We start from the raw sequence: 18,918 nt of genomic DNA, 5'->3' as shown, positions 1-18,918 counted from the left end.
TAGAAGTTGCTGCAGGTGGGGCAGTTTGGCTCTTCTGCCATCTCCAGTGCTTCCCTCCATGGGCAGGCATAGCAGTTAAAAAGCCCAAGAAAAATAATAAAAATTAATACTAATAATGCTAATAATAGAATAGTATTTCAGTTGAAGGTAGTATGCCAGACTGCAGACGGAGGGGCTGAAACACAGCCCTTCTGCCAGTGTTGCCGCCAGGGTGGTAATTTCCTTCATCGGGGTGGGGTGCATTCCTGTGGGCAGGAATCTTTTATGTTTCCTTGGTCTGAATTGCCAGATTTGTCTGGAGATTGCTGTTCCCAGCCTGCTCCTGGAGTGCTGGTTGGCAAACCTCCTTACAGGCACCGCACGTACCACGAGGTGCTTTGAATTTGCTTCCCGAGGGAAAGGCTGTGAATGCTGCAGCATGGTTTGTGCTTCCACACCAGTCTTACCCAGTGGGTGGAAATGCAGAGATCTGGGTAATTTAGCTCGTGGGTCAGAGTTTGCCATCAACCTTGGAAACATCCTAGGTACAACCCTGGCACGTGTGGTGCCCGAGGCTGGTACTACAGCAGTGCTTGGACACACAGCCCCTGCAGCCAGCTTTTAAGGGGATTTTTACCCATTTGAAAAGAAAATACATGTTTTTCAAACAAGATGCACCATGCTGATAGGAATATTAAGCAGAGGGCCCCTGAGCAGCCCTCTTACATGCCTCTCAAGGGAGGGGCTCTGCCAGCTCCTGCCTTCAGTACTGATGGGGCCGTTTTCCTGCTGTCAGGCCCAGACAAACTTGCCTTTTATTCAAAACTGGATGCGAGATCAGCCAGGTAAAAACCCAGCTGCTTCTTTTATTAAGGTGTCTCACTGCTTAAGCTGTCTGTGTCTGGTTTGCGTCTTGTTAGACTGCAATTACGGCTCTTTTTGTATGGGAAAGAGGGTTAGGAGGGCGATACCTTTTTTCTCAGCGTTCTGTAGTATCTTGGGGAGGATCACAGTTGAAATAGAAGAAGCTTAAAACTCCATGAGGTGCGATCAGAGTTTTGTACCTCCTCTGCCTTGTCCAGAATGACACAGAAATCAAACCTTGGCGAGGCCAAACTCTGCCTGTAGAGTCAGTCGGACTTGCAGCCCTAGCTATTCTCACTAGGAGTCTTCAGGAGCCTTTAAAGATCCGGCAATCTAAATGGATGGGAAGGCTATTAAGAAAACATTCATTAGCTCGGGTGGACCTAATCATCTGGTTAAAGAGTATGTACATTGCCAAACTTCCACAAAAACATTGCAATTATTCCTAATTGTTCTTCCAGCCTCAAAAACCAGCTTCAGACTTTGTTTTACAACTCTATTGTCTTTTTAATATGCATATAGTTTAGATAAGATTGAAATTAGGAATGATTTAGAAATATGTCTTAAGGAGTATTTGAAGGGAGGAGGAAAACTAGTGCAGTGACAGTATGAGGATTGCCTTTTGACCGCAATTTAGGATAATTTTATTGGAGGGAGTTTATAGAATTTCATTTGGCTTATTCTGCTTTATTCTTTATTACTCTCTTTCTTTTAGCCGTGTTTGTATTGAGGCCTTCTTTTTCTTTTGTCTCCATGAATCCACAGACACGTTAGGTCGAAACTCATTAATACCTTAATTCATGATTATTTTGAAGTGCAGTTACATAAATATTACTAGTCCATTGGCCTTTTGTTTTAAGGACCCGACTGCAGGAGGGTTTGTTAGAGGAGATGATTGCTAAGGAATTGTTCTGAAGTGGGATAGCTTAAGGATGGGGCACTTTTAAGTCCGTAAGAACAGAATGTGCCCTCTGTATAGAATTTCAACCACCACTTCCCCATCCCTCCTGCCTCAGAGCAGCGGGGGGGGGGGCGTGTGGAGCTGGAGTTTTCGCTGTCCTACATGTCTTTGTGTTGAACGTACCTGGTTGCAAATGCTTGGGGCGCCTGTCAGCTCCTTCTTGGCCTGGGATGGATCTCACAGGGTGGGGAGGAAATGGGGCAAAGCTCTACCCACATCCTGAGGCAATTCCATGCAGGTTTTTCTTACAAATGCAAAGGGATTAGTTTTTCCTTCTCAGCACAAGGGATGATCAGGGATGCGTCTCACCGGGGGCTGGTGTTTGGTTTGCACAGGCAGCTCCTCATGGCAGGAGTGCTGGTGTATCCCTCAGCCTGGACAGAAGGCTGCTTAAGGTGGGGGGAAGCAGTGTTTTATTCCATGCCAGATGTGACCCTCTTCACCCCACTGCCCTTAAGACAGGTGACCCCTTCTCCCGAGGCCCTCGGGAATGCCAAGCGCGTCCGGAGGGGAAAAACCCAGAGGAAGTGATACAGGGGATGGGGGGGAGTCATCACCCACAACCCGATAAGAGGCAGCGAGGCAGTTCCTTTTCCAGAGGTCATGTTTGAAGCACGCCCATCGCTTTTACGAGCGTGGGAGCGGGAACACGCACGATGCTTCTGGTCGAACCTGTTGCCTCTCGGCATGAGTCAACGCAGGCAGGGTGAGGACTCGGGGGCTAACCACCCTCTGCAGCCCCCTCGCCATGCCGGCTCCCACCTCAGCACCCCGCAAGTCCTCAAGGTGTGCTGAAGGGGCGCAGCTCCTCGGTACAGCCCCCGTGTTCTCCCCTCCGTTGGGTTTTCCCTTTATCCCGGGGAAAGGGCGGGTCGGGAGGCGCCGCTGCCGGGAGAGGCGGTGATGTCAGGCGTGTGTCAGCAGTGGGAGGTGAAGCCGGAGCGGCACCGGCACGGCCGTGTCCGCCGGCCGGGAGGGATGGCTTCGGCAGCCGCCTCCTGCACTGCTCTGCTCTGCTCATGTCGGCCTTGATGCTTCCCGAAGGAGCTGGTGATGTGGGGAGGTGAGTGCGGGGAGGATGAGCTCATGGGGTCGTGTCGGGGGTCCCTGTGTGCTGGAGCACCCATGGGTGCTATTATTGCTCAGTGTCCTGACAGACAGTGAGCTGCTTGCTTTGTGATTTATTTAAAAAAAAAATTGAAGTTTTTATTTTTTATTTAAAGTATTTATTGAAAAGTTTAATGCCAAACTGCAAAGAGTTCTGCTTCTGAAAGCAGTGTGACTGGGCAGGGTGCCTTCGATACAAAAGTAAACGTACTTAAGCAGCAGAGTCCATGATCTTCTAGAAGATGACTTATTAGTTGAAGTAAATGTCATTTCCCATTGCTGCATTTCTCATTTAGCAGGATCTAAAGATAAATGGTAGTACTAAAAAGGAAAGCTTTAACTAAACACAGGGAAAAGGTCACTGGAAGAGCCAGGCTTCCCCGCAAACACACACACTGGGTTATGTTTAATTTACAACCTGTATTAATTATTTCATATGCAGCACACTTTCATAGGTAATGTTTTACACAACTTGAAGCTCTTCCATAATCAGAGCAGGACGTGTTTGATTTTGGTGGAGGGAATGTCGTGTGTCCTGGGATTTGTGGTGTGGTGGCTGCACCCCTGAAGGCTGTTGCTGTGATGGCCCGGGTGCCTTGATGCATCAGTGATGTTGCAAGCCGAGCTCTCCCACTTCACGCTGGCCCTGCCTGCCCAGCCTGGGTGGAAGTACCTCAGGTACCAACGTGTGGGCTGCAGCTCTGGAGAGCAGCCAGCTGTGAACTGCAGCGTGTGCTGCTGCACTTGTGCACCCCGTCATCTTCAGGTGACATCCCTGGGGACACCCGGACAGGTCTCGGTGTGCACCCATGTACCCTGTTACTGCTGGAAAGGGGATAGAAGATGCTGCTGCTGCTGCAGCAACCTGCGCCAAGGGGCTGGGAGCAGCTCCGCCAAAGCCATGCTGGGAATGTGCAGCCCCTGATGGATCATCCCCAGAGGGTGGCTAATGCTGGTGCACAGAGGGAGCAGATTCCTATGCAATCCTGATCCCACAGGTGCAGCTGCCAAGCCCTGGTTGACTTTGAGCTCTTCTCCCAGCTGGCACTTTGCAGGAAATCTGTGGTTTCCTGCCAGAAGTACGTGTTGGGGGTGGCTGCCTCCCATAGCTGCTCTGTCTCTGCATGTGTTGTACCCCTACTCCAAAGTGTCACGCTAAATTTCTCACCCAGTGTCTTCACAAGAGAAAGGTTTTGGTTATCCCTGAGTTGTTGCTGTTCCCTGGGGATGTTGTGACCGAGGGAAGAGATAGGTGTGTATGCAATTACTTTGTACAGAGATTTTTGCATTCGGTTGGAGAGAAAAGGACTTTAGGTGCCCTCCCAAGATCTCTGTGAGCTCGTAGCAGTGAAGTTAAGTGTGCTATTGATGGAAGCAGATGTCATGGGCAAAATACTCAGTCTGCAGTGCATTGTCTGTAAAAGTGTGAAATTACTGAAGGGACATCCTATATATTTATGTGTATGTGCTTATTTTAATGGATGTTTGGCATGTTGTTGTTGCCGAGTCCATGCCATAGATGAAGATGTGTGGGAATTGTAATGGCTGAAATTGCATATTCCTGTGGGGAGAAGATTGGTGATTCTTGTAGTGACAGAATTCTGCATCTCTCTCCCAATTCTCCTAGCTTTTTCAATGGAAACAGCTGGAACACATCTATTTCCGTAACAAGAAATTTGGTGTGGAAGTACACGATCCCCACAGGTAAGGCTGGAGGAAGCAGAGGGAGCAGTGGGATGAGTCTTTACCCAAACTGGGGATTTGTCATCTCATGTTAGCGGATGGGCTGGGAGGTGCCTCTGAAATCCAACACAGACCTGAGTTTACTCTGGACTTTGGAACACTGAGCCTGATCCTGCGCCTGGCAGGGCAGACTGGGGTCAGATCTGGGCTGTGGTGATGGACAGGTAGTGCTTAGTGCTTGCATGGAAGGTCACGGTCATAGTGTGCAACCTGGAGTGACTGTTGATGTGTTACAGCTCTGGGTGTTCACTCAGCTTGCCTGTGATGTCCACTGAGGGATTTGTAGGAGCAGAGGGAGGGCTATTTGTCATTGCTCACTTAACTGCAACACCCTTCCCTGAGAGGCTGCTGTAATGTGCCTGTGCAGCAGGAGACCTGGGGACACAGCGCACAGGACCCAGACATGACTTTCGTGCTCCCCTTCTCCTCTCCACTTCGGCAGCACTGCTTCCTCTGAGTGTGAGCTTTCAGAGCCCCACAGGAGCACTGCTGGTTAGAGTGGGAGCTCACCCACAGGGTGCTTTCCTGTGTCTTCCCCACAAGGTCCTTCCCAAGAAGAAAGAGCCTTTGCAGCAGCACTGGGTGGTGGTTGAGAAGGAAATCTGAGTTTTCAAACCTCTAAAATAAAGGCTGAGCCTTGCCTGGTTATAACAGAGACACTTGGGACTTTAAGACCTATCTTGAAATTGCATTTCCTTTCACCCTCTCAGAATTTCACTGTCAAGAAAGACCTTAAGTCAGAGCGAACTGGTGGTGCAGACCTGGTATGCGAACACGTCCCTGATCAAATCCATCTGGGTGATGGCAATCAGTCAACACCAGTTTTACTTGGACAGAAAGCAAAGCAAAGTAAGTTGTAAGGTATTTTGCTGTGGCATAAGTTTCAACACCTTTTCTGTATATCCTCTGGTGTGTGTTTTTCCATGGATGAACTACTTTCCAGAGAAAAACTACACTTTTTTTGTCGGCTTTTTGAGCAGTCTATTAGAGACACTATTGTTGTTTGATCCATTTTAGCCTGCCTGCAATTAAGGGCTATGGAAGTGTAATCACAGAAGAGGGAATTCCCACATCTCAGTGTTTAATCTGCTTTTTCTTTTGTCTCCGTCTGGAGTTCATTTTGAACACAGTGCAAACAGCAAAGAGATTTTGAGCTGGGAGATGGTTCAGGCTGTGGGGTCAGAGGGGGACAGGAATGCCAGTGCAGCCCTGTGCCCCACCACCTCCCTGCATTGCTTTAGCCCTTCATTTTGTGGCAGATGAGGTGTGAAACATCATCTTCATGTTCTGAGGGTCATTAGAGGTAACTTGATGAGGCTGGATTTTTTTTGTTCCCGAACTCCTGCAGGCAAAAATTCCTTCAGCCAGAAGTTTGGATGACATTGCCATGGATCTGACAGACATGGGAACACCAAAAGTTTCAAAGCTAGCGACTTTGGAGGCAAAGAACCAGCTTATTATGGCCAGCAATGGCAGTTTGATCTCATCAGGTAAATACTTCATGGGTAGTGAAGTACAGTGGGGACTGGGTATGTTAAAAGGGAAAATGAGGCTAGCTGACCATAAATACAGTGACATATGCGAAGGCATGTATTAGTTATCTATCTGGAAGAGTGGCATCAGTGTTATAATCTGCCATTTCTCCCCTGTAACTAAATAAAAGGAAATAAAGCTATGCTGGCTGGATAACACCCATATACTCTTGGTCCATGAATAATTTGATACCATTTACCAGTCAGTCAGTCCTTGAATGACTGATCAAAGTCTGAGGAGAAATTTGCCCTGAGCTTCCTCACAAATGAGCAGAGAAGACAAATGTTTCCAAATAAAGCCCAGCTCTGGAATGGACTTTAGATCTGTCCCCTGACTGTGGAGGAGAGGAAAAGAGGGGAGGTAGAAACCTGGCTGCTGCATGTAGATGCCTCCATGTGAAGCCCAAGCATCTATCTTGATAGCAAAGTCAAAGCCAAAATACCAAGTATATTGCAGATACCACTAATGCAATGATTTGTATTTTGGGTGGTGGGTTTGGGGTGTATACTTGGGACTTCCCATGCAAGTTTATATATTGGGGGTTTGGAAAAGTGCAGATGTCCTAAAAGCCTGCTTGCTGGATCACACAGGAGCTGGACATTGTGCTTTGAATAATGTGTTGTTTTGCTGGGCTGCTTTGGGGAGATCTCGGCTTACTTGATCAGAAAAAAAATGGCTTTTACCTGCCAATCCTGTGATACAGAGCATGTATTTTTCAGGCTCTCAGGATTCAGAGGTCAGTGAGGAACAAAAGAAGGAGAAAATCACAGAACTAAAGAAGAAAGAGAAACTCCTTCAGGAAGAACTGCTTCAGAAGGTTGAGGAGCTCAAGAAAATCTGCCTGCGAGAGGCGGTGAGAACTGTACCTTATGCTGGGTCCAGGGTGGGTGAGAGCCCTTCTCTCCCTCAGATCTTCATGTGGAGTCTTTCCTATTCCTAGGAACTGACAGGCAAGATGCCCAAGGAGTATCCTCTGAGCGCTGGAGAGGAAACTCCCCAGGTCAGGAGACGTGTTGGCACAGCATTCAAGCTGGATGACAACCTGCTCCCGAGTGAAGAGGTGAGCACTGCAGTTTGTTTTCTCAGCAGAGGTGGGGTGGCCAGACCGGTGGCTAAAGCCACTTGTAAATAATCCAGCTCTTCCCTGATTGTTAAAGAGGAGGCAGCTGCTTGCATAGGCTAGGAAATGTAGATGGGTGCTACCCTTATTTCAGCTATACTGCCTTTGAATTGACCAGGAAATTGGCTGTTTTAAAAGGCCTTAAAATCCCCTGACCAGAACCCTTGATTTGGCTACACTGCTTGAATTCTAATAGCCATTTTGCTGGTAATTAGACAAGAGCAGGTGTGTAACACCATTCGGCAGCCTATAGCTATGAGCTGCTCTTGAGCATTGATTGGTGTTGTGTTGAGATTGCGCTCGAACCCAGAATGTGGCAGGGGTGTGCACTTTCCCCTTGCAAAATCATCTCTTCTGAGCATAGTTGTGTGACAGGTGACAGGAGGAGGAGATTTATCTCTGGCTTAATGCAAGTTCCACCTAAATAAAAGCTCGCTATATTGCTCAAGAAGCTCATACGAACTTTGCTGGCAGAGACTGACTCAAGAGATACAGTAATTCAGATATCTGCAGTTTCTAGACACATACCATTACCCCTTATTCCTTGTGAGATTTGTTAACAAGCTGTATCATCCAAGTAGTATGTAGCTGTTGTGCACTTTGCATCTGTATTTCACCAAAAACTCACTGCCCTGGCTCACAGCAAACGGATTTTATGTAAACTGCTTAAATGCTATTGAAGCAAAATCTTCCTGACCAGATTTAATGACGTATTGCTTAGAACTTTTACAGTGCCTTTCATTTGAGCTTCTCAAAGTTGTTTACAAACAACTAAGCCTCCAACTCCCTGTTACATAGGTATGGTGATACCAATTCCCTTTTTTCCAGCAGAGCGGGATTTTGACCAGACATTTTTAGGCTTGGACTCAAAGCAGGAGGTTTTGCTGTTGAAACCTGAATTTAGGTGTTTATGTCACCCAGGCTTGAGAAACATTGGACTTTTCTCAAGAGATCTCATAATCTTACACTAAAGGTCTAAATATTTGGCATGCTGAGATTGTCTTGCGTATAAACTGGTATTGTTGTGCTTTGTGCTCAAGAGTTCACTTCATTACCACAGAAGCAGATCTTCTGTTCAGTAAACTTTGTTGATAGTTTCTGCCCAGAGTACAAGCAAGTAACTCATCTCATGAATTTGCAGGACCCTGCTTTACAGGACTTGGAGAGCAATTTCATCATACAGCAAAAGCTCGTGGAAGCTGCAAAGAAACTTGCCAGTGAGCCAGACCTCTGCAAGAATGTGAAGAAGAAAAGAAAGCAGGAGTACGCTGATGCTGTAAAAAAGCTGCAAGAGATAGAAAATTCCATAAATGAATACAGAATCAAGTGTGGCAAAAAACCAACCCAGAAATCAACTCTTACTCTACCAGGTAAACAAGAGAATTCCCCATGTTCTAATGAAAACAGGATTAAAAAAACAGTAGTTGGCTCATTTACAAGTTCTTTTTACATCTTCTCTATATGGCTTTTATCTTCTGCAAAGCAGTTAAATAAGAAAAAAAGAGAAGCAATTACTGCATCTGATATGCTAAGTGCATTGCTTATAGGCTAAGGGCAGGATAAGCTGCAGTTCTAGGAACAAGTGCAGACACGTTCCAGTACTGGTATGGGCTGAAGGTGCTGTACATAGAAGGTTCTGGCAACAGCATCTCAGCTGAAACTGATGTGGTGTCTGAACTCAGTGTGTTGAGTGCAGTTGTATGTCTAAGCTGCCACATGCAAGATCTCTGTCCTTTCTCTTCTGCAGTGCTTCACTTCTAGCAAAAATAGACCAGGTGCGTTTTTTCTATAGGGTTGTGGAAATAAAGATCAAAAGACTTTGTTTCTCTATTAAAAATCACTGATTTCCAGGAAGAGATAAATTAAGTTCAAGAGTTTATGAATGCAAGTAGTGGCAAACAGATTTTTGACTAAATGTATTTGCCAATGATGAGCACAGTGAAAGCAGATACCTTTGGCCCCTTCATTCTGAAAGTGTGATTTCCCTAAGGGAGGTGAGATTCTTGCTACTTCACAGGATAAAAGCATGGAAAACTTGCTAGCATCTCAAACTGAAGGAGTTTGGGAGTGGTAAAAGCTCATAGGTATTGCAGGCTCATCTAGTTTCTGTAGGGATTAACAGGTTTAAGACACGTTTTACTCTCTCTGTGGAGAATGTATATGGGTAATTGTTAATGTTTAATTGATTTCTCCTCCCCCCCCTCCTGCATTTGTCCCAGAGGAAGTGCTGTTTTGTGAGGTTAGTGGGGTTTTTTTTGAGAATTACTAAGTAGGAAAGAAAATGCCAGATTTTTCTGCTATTTATATTGAATACCCTCTTACTGGCCCTTGAGATGAGACCTCTTGCCAACTTGTATTTTCCCTGGAGGAGACTCTTCTCCTGTACACTGCCAGGTTTATGTTGGAGAAACCTTTGCTGTGTCCTATTCCCACTGAGAGCTTGGTTTGGATTCTTACCCAGCAAAAACCACGGCAGCACTGGGCTGGCTATCTGTCATCACAAAGTGCTTATTCTGAAAGGTTAATGATTGCTATTTAATGTGGCCCAGCTAGTTCTTGATTGACAGAGATGAGGGAAAACATCTGGTTTTTAGAGTCTCTTGCTCACCAATCTGGATACTAACTGTGGGAGATCCTGTATTACCTGGGACATGTGATGTGTAGTAAAAACCAGGAAGCTATTGAAGGCAGCATCCATTCAGTCACTTGTTTGTTGCAGACAGTTTTTTGTCCTGTTGTGCAAACAAGAAACTTGGGAGTTGGTCTTTATACATTTAGCCCATCATTTTGCAACATTTGGAACATGACAACCTTCTTTGCTGTCCGAGAAGGGAGACACAGACAGAAAGGAATAGACTCCCTGTCTTGGAAGGTCTCCCTGCACCTAGGGACTGCAAGACAGCAAATACTTATGCTAGCTAAGTTAGCAGCATTCCGTTCCAGTTCCTCACTCTTGCACTGAAGTATGTATTTGTTTACCTGAAGCAGAACTCTGCTTTAATAATTGATTATAGGTGGAAAGTTTTCACCATTGCTGGCCGTACTCAGTTTCAGAAAGCTGAGCAGTGATGAGTCACTTGCATCTGTAAATCTGGGGAGTGACTCCTTGGAAATAACAACTTAGTAACATTGATTTATTGAATCAAACCATAGCCATTCTCATCCCAGCCCCCAAGCGATGGGAAGTGAAGGACATCCTGGACTGTCTCCTGCTTCCCATGTTCCACTCTCTTTTACCTCCTCTGTAATGCAGGGGTGTAAAATTGCCCTTTTGTGGGCAGATTTGGGATTTGAATTCAGACCTGCCCCATATGTCAGCACTGCAGACCCCACATGAATCCACCAGTGTAGATTTAGGCTGTTGGACTTTTTTAACCTCCTTGCAGTGGGCCCGCTTCCATTCATCACCACATGGTCAAATTCATGTGAATAAACTCCCCTGAAGGTTTTTTCCCAGTGTCAGATTGCAGGCAGAGCTGCAGCCCATCCTCGGTGGTCTGACAAGCCCCCTCAGGGCAGGGGCCAGCCCTGATGTTTTGCTGCTGTTGAAAAGCTGCTTTATTTACTAAATTCTTGTAACCAGACCTTTCCTCTCAGCAAAGCGTGACGGCAGGAGAGTAAAATACATTGCATGTGCTCTGATGGAGGAAGCAAGTGTCATACACAAACTGGCTGCTACTGTCTTCTTGCTTTCTATCCCTCATGCATGGAGGTCCATGTAGACTTTTTACCCCCCAGTGCTGTCTTGTCAGAAACAGCCTAGGAACAGGTTTTTTTCTTCTGGGTTTATTATCTCTAGTGCTGCTTTTTATCACCAGCCTAATTTGTCTGCTGCTCTGTTCTAAACCTGAGCAAGGACAGGCTGTTTCTGAGCAAGTGGTAGTGTGTTGTATGAAGGTGAGAGTCCAGGCTGGTGCAGTAAAGCTTTATGAATAAATGAGTCTAAAAGAAACAGGAGAAATGTGTAATGTCCGTAAAACAGTTACTGCACTCTGTGTTGCTGCAATTTGCAATAACTTGATAGAAATCAGTGGATTATTCTGGTTTGGTATTTAATTCAATTGAAACAGACTTTGTATGCTGATGAAACATTCGGAAGTGAATGCCAGATTTCAGAAGGCATTTCATACCTACCTGGTGGGATTTCAGGTGTACCTAGAGGAGGTTAGGTGCTAGCAGCCAAGATATCTACATGTCTGTGTAGGCTCCTGACTGCTAATGAAGCACAGAAACACCCTGTGAGATCTGTTGGAAGTTGGGTGGAAAGCACCTTTGCAATCTTGGCCCGATTTCTGCTGCAGCTGAAAAAGAAAGCTCTCCTTTGATAATTACATAGGCAGCTTGCTGAGCTGCAGTGAACACAACTGAGTCGTGATATACTCCAAAGCAGGGACCGTCTTCAGGCTGGTAAGAGCTAAAGCATAGAGATTGCAGCATTATAAATAGCATCTGGCTCTGAAGCTGTAGTAAATGAACTGTATGGGGTACTTGGAAATTGATGTCCGGTCTCCTATGCTTAAAGTGCTTGTTTTCATTCATAGATGATATAATTCCATCTGAGAGCAGCTCCCTGTCCGATACCACCACCTGTGATGATGGTATGATGCTTATCCTTTTCTGCCTATGTTCAGAGACATTCCTTTGACTTCATGTCCTTTAGTATGCTGTTTTGGTGGCTTTCAATGACAAAATACTTCATAGCAAAGGAAGAGAGAGCTTAACCAGGAAAGTCTTTCCTCATAATGGGTTAGTTATTGAAAGTTTCTGCTCTGTGAGCTGATATGAGTCATCTCTAGAGAAGGCAGTTGCTTTTTAATGTGACCAACTTGCAAGCTGAGGCCACTGCGTGCGTCAAACACTTCATCCCTAGGACCTAGCCAGAGGTGGATGAGCAGCGGGGAGGATTTGCTCAGCCCTTCTGTTCTCACAGCTACTATAAAACTTAACAAAAAGCAGAGCAGTCACTGATATTAACAATCTGTTTACGTTCGTTACCTGGTGAGCTTGCATCTTGCATGGGTATAGTGTTTGCTCAGCTTACTCATTTCACACACACACCCAGAGACACACACATTCACGCCCTGTTCCACAAGGTGGAAAGGACTTGGCTTGCCTCTCCCTTAAACTGGATAATGATCATTTGGGGACAAGCATTATCTAAATTATTACTCACTTTTCAGTTAGGGCCTGATTCTGATCTCAGTTTGTCCCAGTTTTAGACTTGTACAACCCCTCTGGTGATTTAAAAATGGAGTTACAGCTGATTCCTGCTTGTACGAGTAGAAGTAGAGCCGGGGCTCTGGTCCTACCCTTGCAGTGTTCTCTGTGATGCTCGTCCTGCATTTATATGTATTAGTTGGAGTTTCCTGTTGGCTCTGATGGGACTTGGATTATGCCATAAGCAAAGTGAGAACAAGGATCAGACTAGCATCTTCCCAATTGCCTTCAGCCAAATGTGTCTGTCAGTTCTTTGCTTATTCAGTTGCTTTTGAACTTAGTCCCTTTCAGGTTGTATTTCAAAACTAATTCTTCAAATGTCATTTTCACCTAAAGAGCTGGAAGGTGAGGGAGAGGAACTGGCCTTTGCAGAGGCTGAGTTTGCCTGCTCAGCTCTGGGAAGGATTTCAAGATTCCAAACAGGTGTTTTCCCAAGGAAGTTCCATATGTGATCTGGTACAGCTCCAAGCTGGGTGTAATCTCCATAGGAGTCGGTAGTGCTGAGATTTGTATGAGCCTCCACAGTGTCCTGTCCATGTGGAAGAGAGTGCAGTTGCAGGCAGGAGAGGAGAGCCTTTCTAAAGTCACTACTTCTCTTGCCTCTCTAGTGCAGTGTTTCTGCTCAGAGGCCACGGGTTTGCATATAGGGCAAAATATCAAGGATTTTGCTAATAGAATACATATTCCTTTCCAACAGTCAATGAATCGCTTCCTGCGGCAGCACAGAGACCCAGCTCGGCACAGCTTTCTCCAAGGCTTCCTCCACCGAAGTCCCTTGGGGTGGAGAGAATTCATCTCAGAAAGTCATCCATAAACGAGCAGCTCTTGGAAACCAGACACTCCAGGTAGGGCACGTCTCAGGGCTGCTGTGCTCTCTGCCTTGCTGGCATCAGCTCTGTCTTACCCCTGTCACACTCCTGGTACTGTGGGCACTCAGTGGAGCTTCCACACTCCTTTGTGAGTACAGGATTTGATGATGGAAGCTACATTTCCTGTTTAGTAACTAAAGTGTTTATAAGTAGTTGTCATGGTCTCTGAAACGGTAGGGTAGCATAATCTTCGTGAAGAGATTTGAGGTGAGAAATTCAATAGCAAGTTCTGTACTTAAGGAATTGCTTGTGCCCACCAGTACTGTCACCCTTTGTCTCCATTTCTGTGGTTCATTTTCAGTATTAAATGACTTGTAGTTTTCCTGATGACTGAGCTTAATGGCTTCACGTAACACCAAACCATACCCGTGCTAGTTGTTTTCAGTCTAAGGATTCCCACTGATCTTCCTATTTCTCAGACTGTCTCTTGCATGACAGGCTGTTGAAGGTATGCTTTAAAAACGTGTTGAAGTTTTGGGCAGTGTTATGTCCTTGCACTTTTCATGTCTGTCCCTCAAAATAAGCAGAGCATACTTCCATGTGAAGTTCACAAGTTGAATTATAGCCATATGTAACCATTTAGCTGTGACGTGCTTCATTTTAGAACTCAGTTCCTTTGCTTCTCTAGCTGCTCTGCCTGTTCTATTCCATACTTCTATCCTTTGGCAGCAGCTTGTCCTACCGGTCATACTGAGATCTCCCTTGAAGCACAAGAAGGGGTTGAGTTTTTCTTCCTGTTTAACAATTCCGGGGTTTTATGGAGCAGCATGTGCAGCTATGCCTTTCCCTCATTTTTCTGCCCTTCACTTTGTTTTTTCAAGACTTAGGGTGCACGTAGTCTGTGTGCTGTGACTTGCATGCTGTTTAACCTAACTGGGATTGTTCTCTTCATTACAGGGACCTGCTTTCGACTCACAGCAGCCCTTACCGAACTCTGGACCGGCCACCCCAGCCTCATGGAGGGAGAAGCATGCCTACAACCCCCGTGCTCACACGCAATGCCTACAGTAGCAGCCACTTACAGTAAGGGGGCTTTGTTCTAAGTGTGATGTCCATCTTAGGCAGCAGAAGAATAAAAGCAAATAGTGTTAAGAAGGCAAAGGGTCCTTTGCCATACAGCTTTCCCTGCTGCAGGGTCAGGCTCTCAGAATGTCTTTTCTGGATATTGGAGGCACAAGTTTAATATCAGCCAGCATCTTCTGGCACGGTCCTGTACCAGCTTTATGATGTGTTTATGTGAGCACAAACCCTGCCTGGGCAAATAGCATATACAAATGGATGTCTGCAAAATTAGGAGCGAGATGGATGCTGGTTCACAAATACTGCCTATCTGATCATGAAAGACTATAGCAGAAGGGTCACTTCCTTATAAATAGGCAGCCATGGGGAGTTTTAATAAGTGATGCTTGTTCAAAAGGTTTCTGTAAAACACTTGTAAGATAGCCAGAATTTATTTTACATTTCCACTGTAACCTCATTTTCTAAGCCAGTGAGGCTTATAAATTTGTGCTGTCAGCTAGTGGTCTCCCCACAAAAACTTATTCATGAGCTGACAGATGTCTGCTGTGAATTACATTCCTACAAGCCTCTTAAAAAAGTGGCCAGATGAAGCAGAGAGATCCCGATTAGTGCCCTTACTATGAGAAGAGAGCCCCAATGTGATCTCACCTGTATTATTAGACAGCTGAGAATCCATGCTGTCTAATGGGGAAGGAGGGATGCTATAAATCTTAGAATGTTATCAAGAGCTCTCAGTTTGTTTGGCTGGCATAGTGCAGCCGTGAGAGACAGAGCCACAGGAAGCCCATCTTCCAATGTTCTGCTTCTAGCTCAGTTACTTGTGTAAACTTTACCTACTTACAAACTGAGAGGGCCCTCCTGTAAATCACTGCAAAGTGAGTTTGTGAGCTTTGCTGTATCGCTGTCACAGATTAACCTTGCTCACCACGAGAGACTTTCATACGCGAGATCTCCTACTGTTGTAGTAAATATACAATTCAGCCAAGCTGAATTTCTTGCAGTGCAGATTTTCTATGTAGAAAGATAAGACTGGGTTTGTATTGTGCTGTGACTGGGGGGCAGCGTGCCTGACTTGCGTGCTCTCGGAAACTGTGTGTGTGTGTGTGGTTACCTTTAACCAACAGACATCTGTTGTTTCAGGCCAGATGTTTCCCCACGCCACTGCCGGCAGCGCAGCGGAAGTTTAGAATCCCAGACCTACCTGCTGTCTGAGACTCCTGCTGAAAAGGCAGCCTTCACCCTCTCAAAGTCCCAGCGAAGCAGCAGCACAGAGATCCTCGATGATGGCTCATCCTACACTAGCCAGTCAAGCACAGAGTATTACTGCGTGACACCTACTCCCAAACCGTATTACACTACTCAGACACTCGATAACAGGACCAGGGGTCGAAGACGGTCAAAGAAACAGAACATTTCTGCTGCGAATTCAGGAAGTATGCCAAATCTTGCCCATAAGGAGGTCCGCAATGGTGTCTACCACAAAAGCCAGGAGCAGCCTTCCTCAAGTTACTATATTTCTGGATACTCCCCATACACTGAATCTGACATTTATTACAATGGAGGATATGTTTATGAGAGTGACACGGAGGGACAATACAGTGTCAATCCTCCCTATCGCTCATCGGCACATTACGGATATGACCGTTACAGGGAATTCAGGTCCTACCATGAGGATGAAGTGGACAGAGTACCGCACAACCCATATGCAACCCTGAGGCTTCCAAAGAAGCAAGTTGCTAAAACGGAGCATATAACCAAAAACATTCACAAGGCCTTAGTAGCAGAGCATCTCCGTGGTTGGTACCAACGTGCCTCCAGTCAAAAGGAGCAGGGTCATAGCCTGCAGGCAGGCTTTGAGTCTGACAGAGGATCCCAGAGGAGTTTGGGCTTTGCTGGTCTGCAGGTTCCATGCTCTCCTAGCAGTCGGGTGTCATCTTTCTCTTCAGGTAATATCTGGTTTCTTCTGTGCTGAGTGTTTTTCTAAGTCCCTGTTGTGCATCAGATTCTGTCCCCCTCTGCTGCCATGATGAAGTCAGAATAGAAACAAGGCTAGAGCTCTGTCCTGAAAGGTAGATGAGGAACTGAATAGGTTCTTCTTCTATGCTTGAGAAGAAAGACTTTGCTGGTTGGTAAAACTGCCTTTGACTCTTTATAAAGGCAGTAGTCCAAAGATGCACAAAGAGCCATATGTGTTTCAAACAAGCTTGTTTACCAACTAAAAACAATATGCAAAACTTCATGCCATGTAAATGCAGTTGCCATGACGGCTTCTGAAATACAGTACCATGGGCATCACTGAGTTGGTCAGAAAGTCTTTTAAAAGAGATTCCCTAGCTCCAAAACAGCACTTGGCGGCATAGCGCTTGTCTCCCTGTATGGCTTGTAAATCAGAATCACAGGATGGTTTGGGTAGGAAGGGACCTTAAAAATCATTCGGTTCCATCCCCCTGCCACAAAAGCCTATTTTCTTGTTTGCATTGTCAGCTTGTGTGTCCTGCAGAGACCCATAGAGATCGCTCATGAGAATTGTTGCTGAAGAAAGATCTGATTTGCTGCAATTGTTTGGGCTTTTTTAATTCCAGGATCTTCTGCAAGTGCTGCTGGGAACTGGCGAAACCCACTTGCATTGGGACTTTCGGACTACGATACGCTGTCTCATTCCTCTTATGCCAGCTGTTATGGGAATGTCTATGGCAACTTTCCTTTGCAGAGCAGGTGAGTGGAGTCTGTCAGTATTTTCTGCCTTTCCTGCTGCGTTTCACAGGCTGTTAAGACTTCTGAGAAAATCAGCTTGATTTCAAAGGGCCAGGATAAGAGTAAATACAAAATAGACTTCGTGAGAGCAACTCTGCTCTATGTGGAGTAAATCACTCCGCACAGAGAAGACTTGCAGCTGTACCACCAGGGAGGCAGCCCTAGTGAAGGATAAACTCATTTGTTGCACAGTCTTTCCTTCGGCTGATGCTGGATCATTGAAGATCCTGCATTCTCGGGTAGCTGTGATGTTCAGAGCAGTGTTAGATGCAGAGCACCCATTGACCCCAGTCCCTCTTGTCCTATGTGACAGGAGGTCTCTCCTGCACACCTCATCACCAGTGCGGCAGGACACAGTGCTGTCGTAGTGCCTGTGCTGATAAACCTTTGTTAAAACAAGGAAAGGAAAGACCTCTTTCAACCTCATGTCTGAGTGCTGGTGTTCAAAGGCACTGCCGCATCTCCCTTGGCAGAGCTTAACCCAGAAACCGGGCAGGATGCACTGCTGCTTTCAGAGCCACCCTGTTCATGTGGGCTCTCCTGAGGACATCAGGAAGCCCAGGGTCTGCTCTGTCCTCACAGATTCCTGCAGTTCTCTTGCTGCTTCTACTTAGTGGTTTTTGGTGTCTTCACCCCCACTGTCATACACTGATTATTACCAGTGAGGACAGAGACCTCCTTCCCACGGGAATGGCTCTGCCCCCATAAATGCCATTGCATTAAGTAAACTTAGGCTAATGTACCCAGCCATAGTAAGTACCCCCCTTGTTTGCCTCCTGCTTTGGGGTCTGCAGTTTGTGCTTGCTGCCAGGCTTTGTGTGAAAGTACTGAAATTCTGATTTTGGTTGTTTTAAAATAAATGAAAGTGTAAGTAAAAGATGGAAAAGCTTCTGCTGGATCTAAGCTAAATGCCAGGGGCTTTTTTATTGCAGTGATTTAAAAGATCTACACCAACAGGGTTTAAAAATACAGTTTCTACTAATTTCTTAATTTCCTAAAATTGGGCTTTGAAAACTGCTTCTTTTGGCAGCTTTATCTAAATGGGGTTTATTAGGTATTAATTTTCCATATTCTGAATCACTTATCTGATCATTCATCTGTTTTATTCTCTGTTATAATGTGATTATGGCAAACGAGCAATTAATGCACCCTACAATCTTGACAATTCTGAGCAGCTGAGAGCCTGTTGCACACAATTTTACTAATTACAGCACAAAAACCGGGTTTGTGTTTGGATCCAGATTACACTGGGGGTGGGTTTGCAGGAACCAGCACTACTTTAACCCCAAGGGAGTTGTGCAGCACTTAGGGGTGTAGGGAAGACCCTCAGCTCTCATTGATCTTTGGTACTGTGTCTCTTCCAGAGTGTATGCAGGGATGAGCCAACTGGGTGATGGTGAGGGGAGCCAGTTGGAAGAAGACTTGCACAGCAACGAGCAGAGGTTATTCTGGCATGAGGATTCAAAGCCCGGGACGCTTGTGTAGCCCGCCTGCAGCCCCGCATTCGTACCCTTGTGTGCCTTGCACAACATACTGTGACACTGAGAAATATCTTGGATGGGACTTCCAAAAGGGGGCAGGCTGCTTACTTTGAAAAAAAAAATTCAGCACTAAAAGGGACTTACAGAAAATGACAGTGTCTTATCATGATTGACGTTTCTTTCTGAATCCAGGTAGCCTACATGAGCAAAGGCAAGCCACAGTTTGATCTTTGACTAGATGCAGCACTTGGTTGAAGTATTTCTACTTAG

General features: G+C 45.8%; 1 protein-coding gene across 6 annotated transcripts in view; it reads left to right on the top strand.

The window, feature by feature from the left end:
* Positions 1–18,732, top strand: part of FRMD4B (FERM domain containing 4B) — a 138,590-nt gene extending 119,858 nt beyond the window's left edge. For 5 of the 6 annotated variants that reach the window (XM_057422935.1, XM_057422936.1, XM_057422937.1 and 2 more), the window contains 12 exons: positions 4,539–4,615; positions 5,365–5,503; positions 6,003–6,144; positions 6,907–7,040; positions 7,128–7,247; positions 8,449–8,677; positions 11,849–11,905; positions 13,222–13,369; positions 14,291–14,416; positions 15,554–16,359; positions 16,996–17,128; positions 18,532–18,732. In XM_057422935.1, coding sequence (XP_057278918.1) covers positions 4,539–4,615; positions 5,365–5,503; positions 6,003–6,144; positions 6,907–7,040; positions 7,128–7,247; positions 8,449–8,677; positions 11,849–11,905; positions 13,222–13,369; positions 14,291–14,416; positions 15,554–16,359; positions 16,996–17,128; positions 18,532–18,652 — 2,232 coding nt within the window. In that variant the 3' untranslated portion in view covers positions 18,653–18,732. The remainder of the gene's footprint in view (positions 1–4,538; positions 4,616–5,364; positions 5,504–6,002; positions 6,145–6,906; positions 7,041–7,127; positions 7,248–8,448; positions 8,678–11,848; positions 11,906–13,221; positions 13,370–14,290; positions 14,417–15,553; positions 16,360–16,995; positions 17,129–18,531) is intronic. The other variant, XM_057422940.1, reaches the window with a different exon arrangement.
* The last annotated feature ends 186 nt before the right edge of the window (positions 18,733–18,918 follow it).

This window comes from Pezoporus wallicus, unplaced genomic scaffold (genome assembly GCF_028554395.1).
Source record: "Pezoporus wallicus isolate ANWC-B61680 ecotype Strahan unplaced genomic scaffold, APGP_CSIRO_Pwel_v1 contig_7073, whole genome shotgun sequence".
Taxonomy (NCBI): domain Eukaryota; kingdom Metazoa; phylum Chordata; class Aves; order Psittaciformes; family Psittacidae; genus Pezoporus; species Pezoporus wallicus.
Note: the sequence above shows the minus strand (reverse complement) of the source record. Positions and strands in the feature narration are given on the sequence as shown.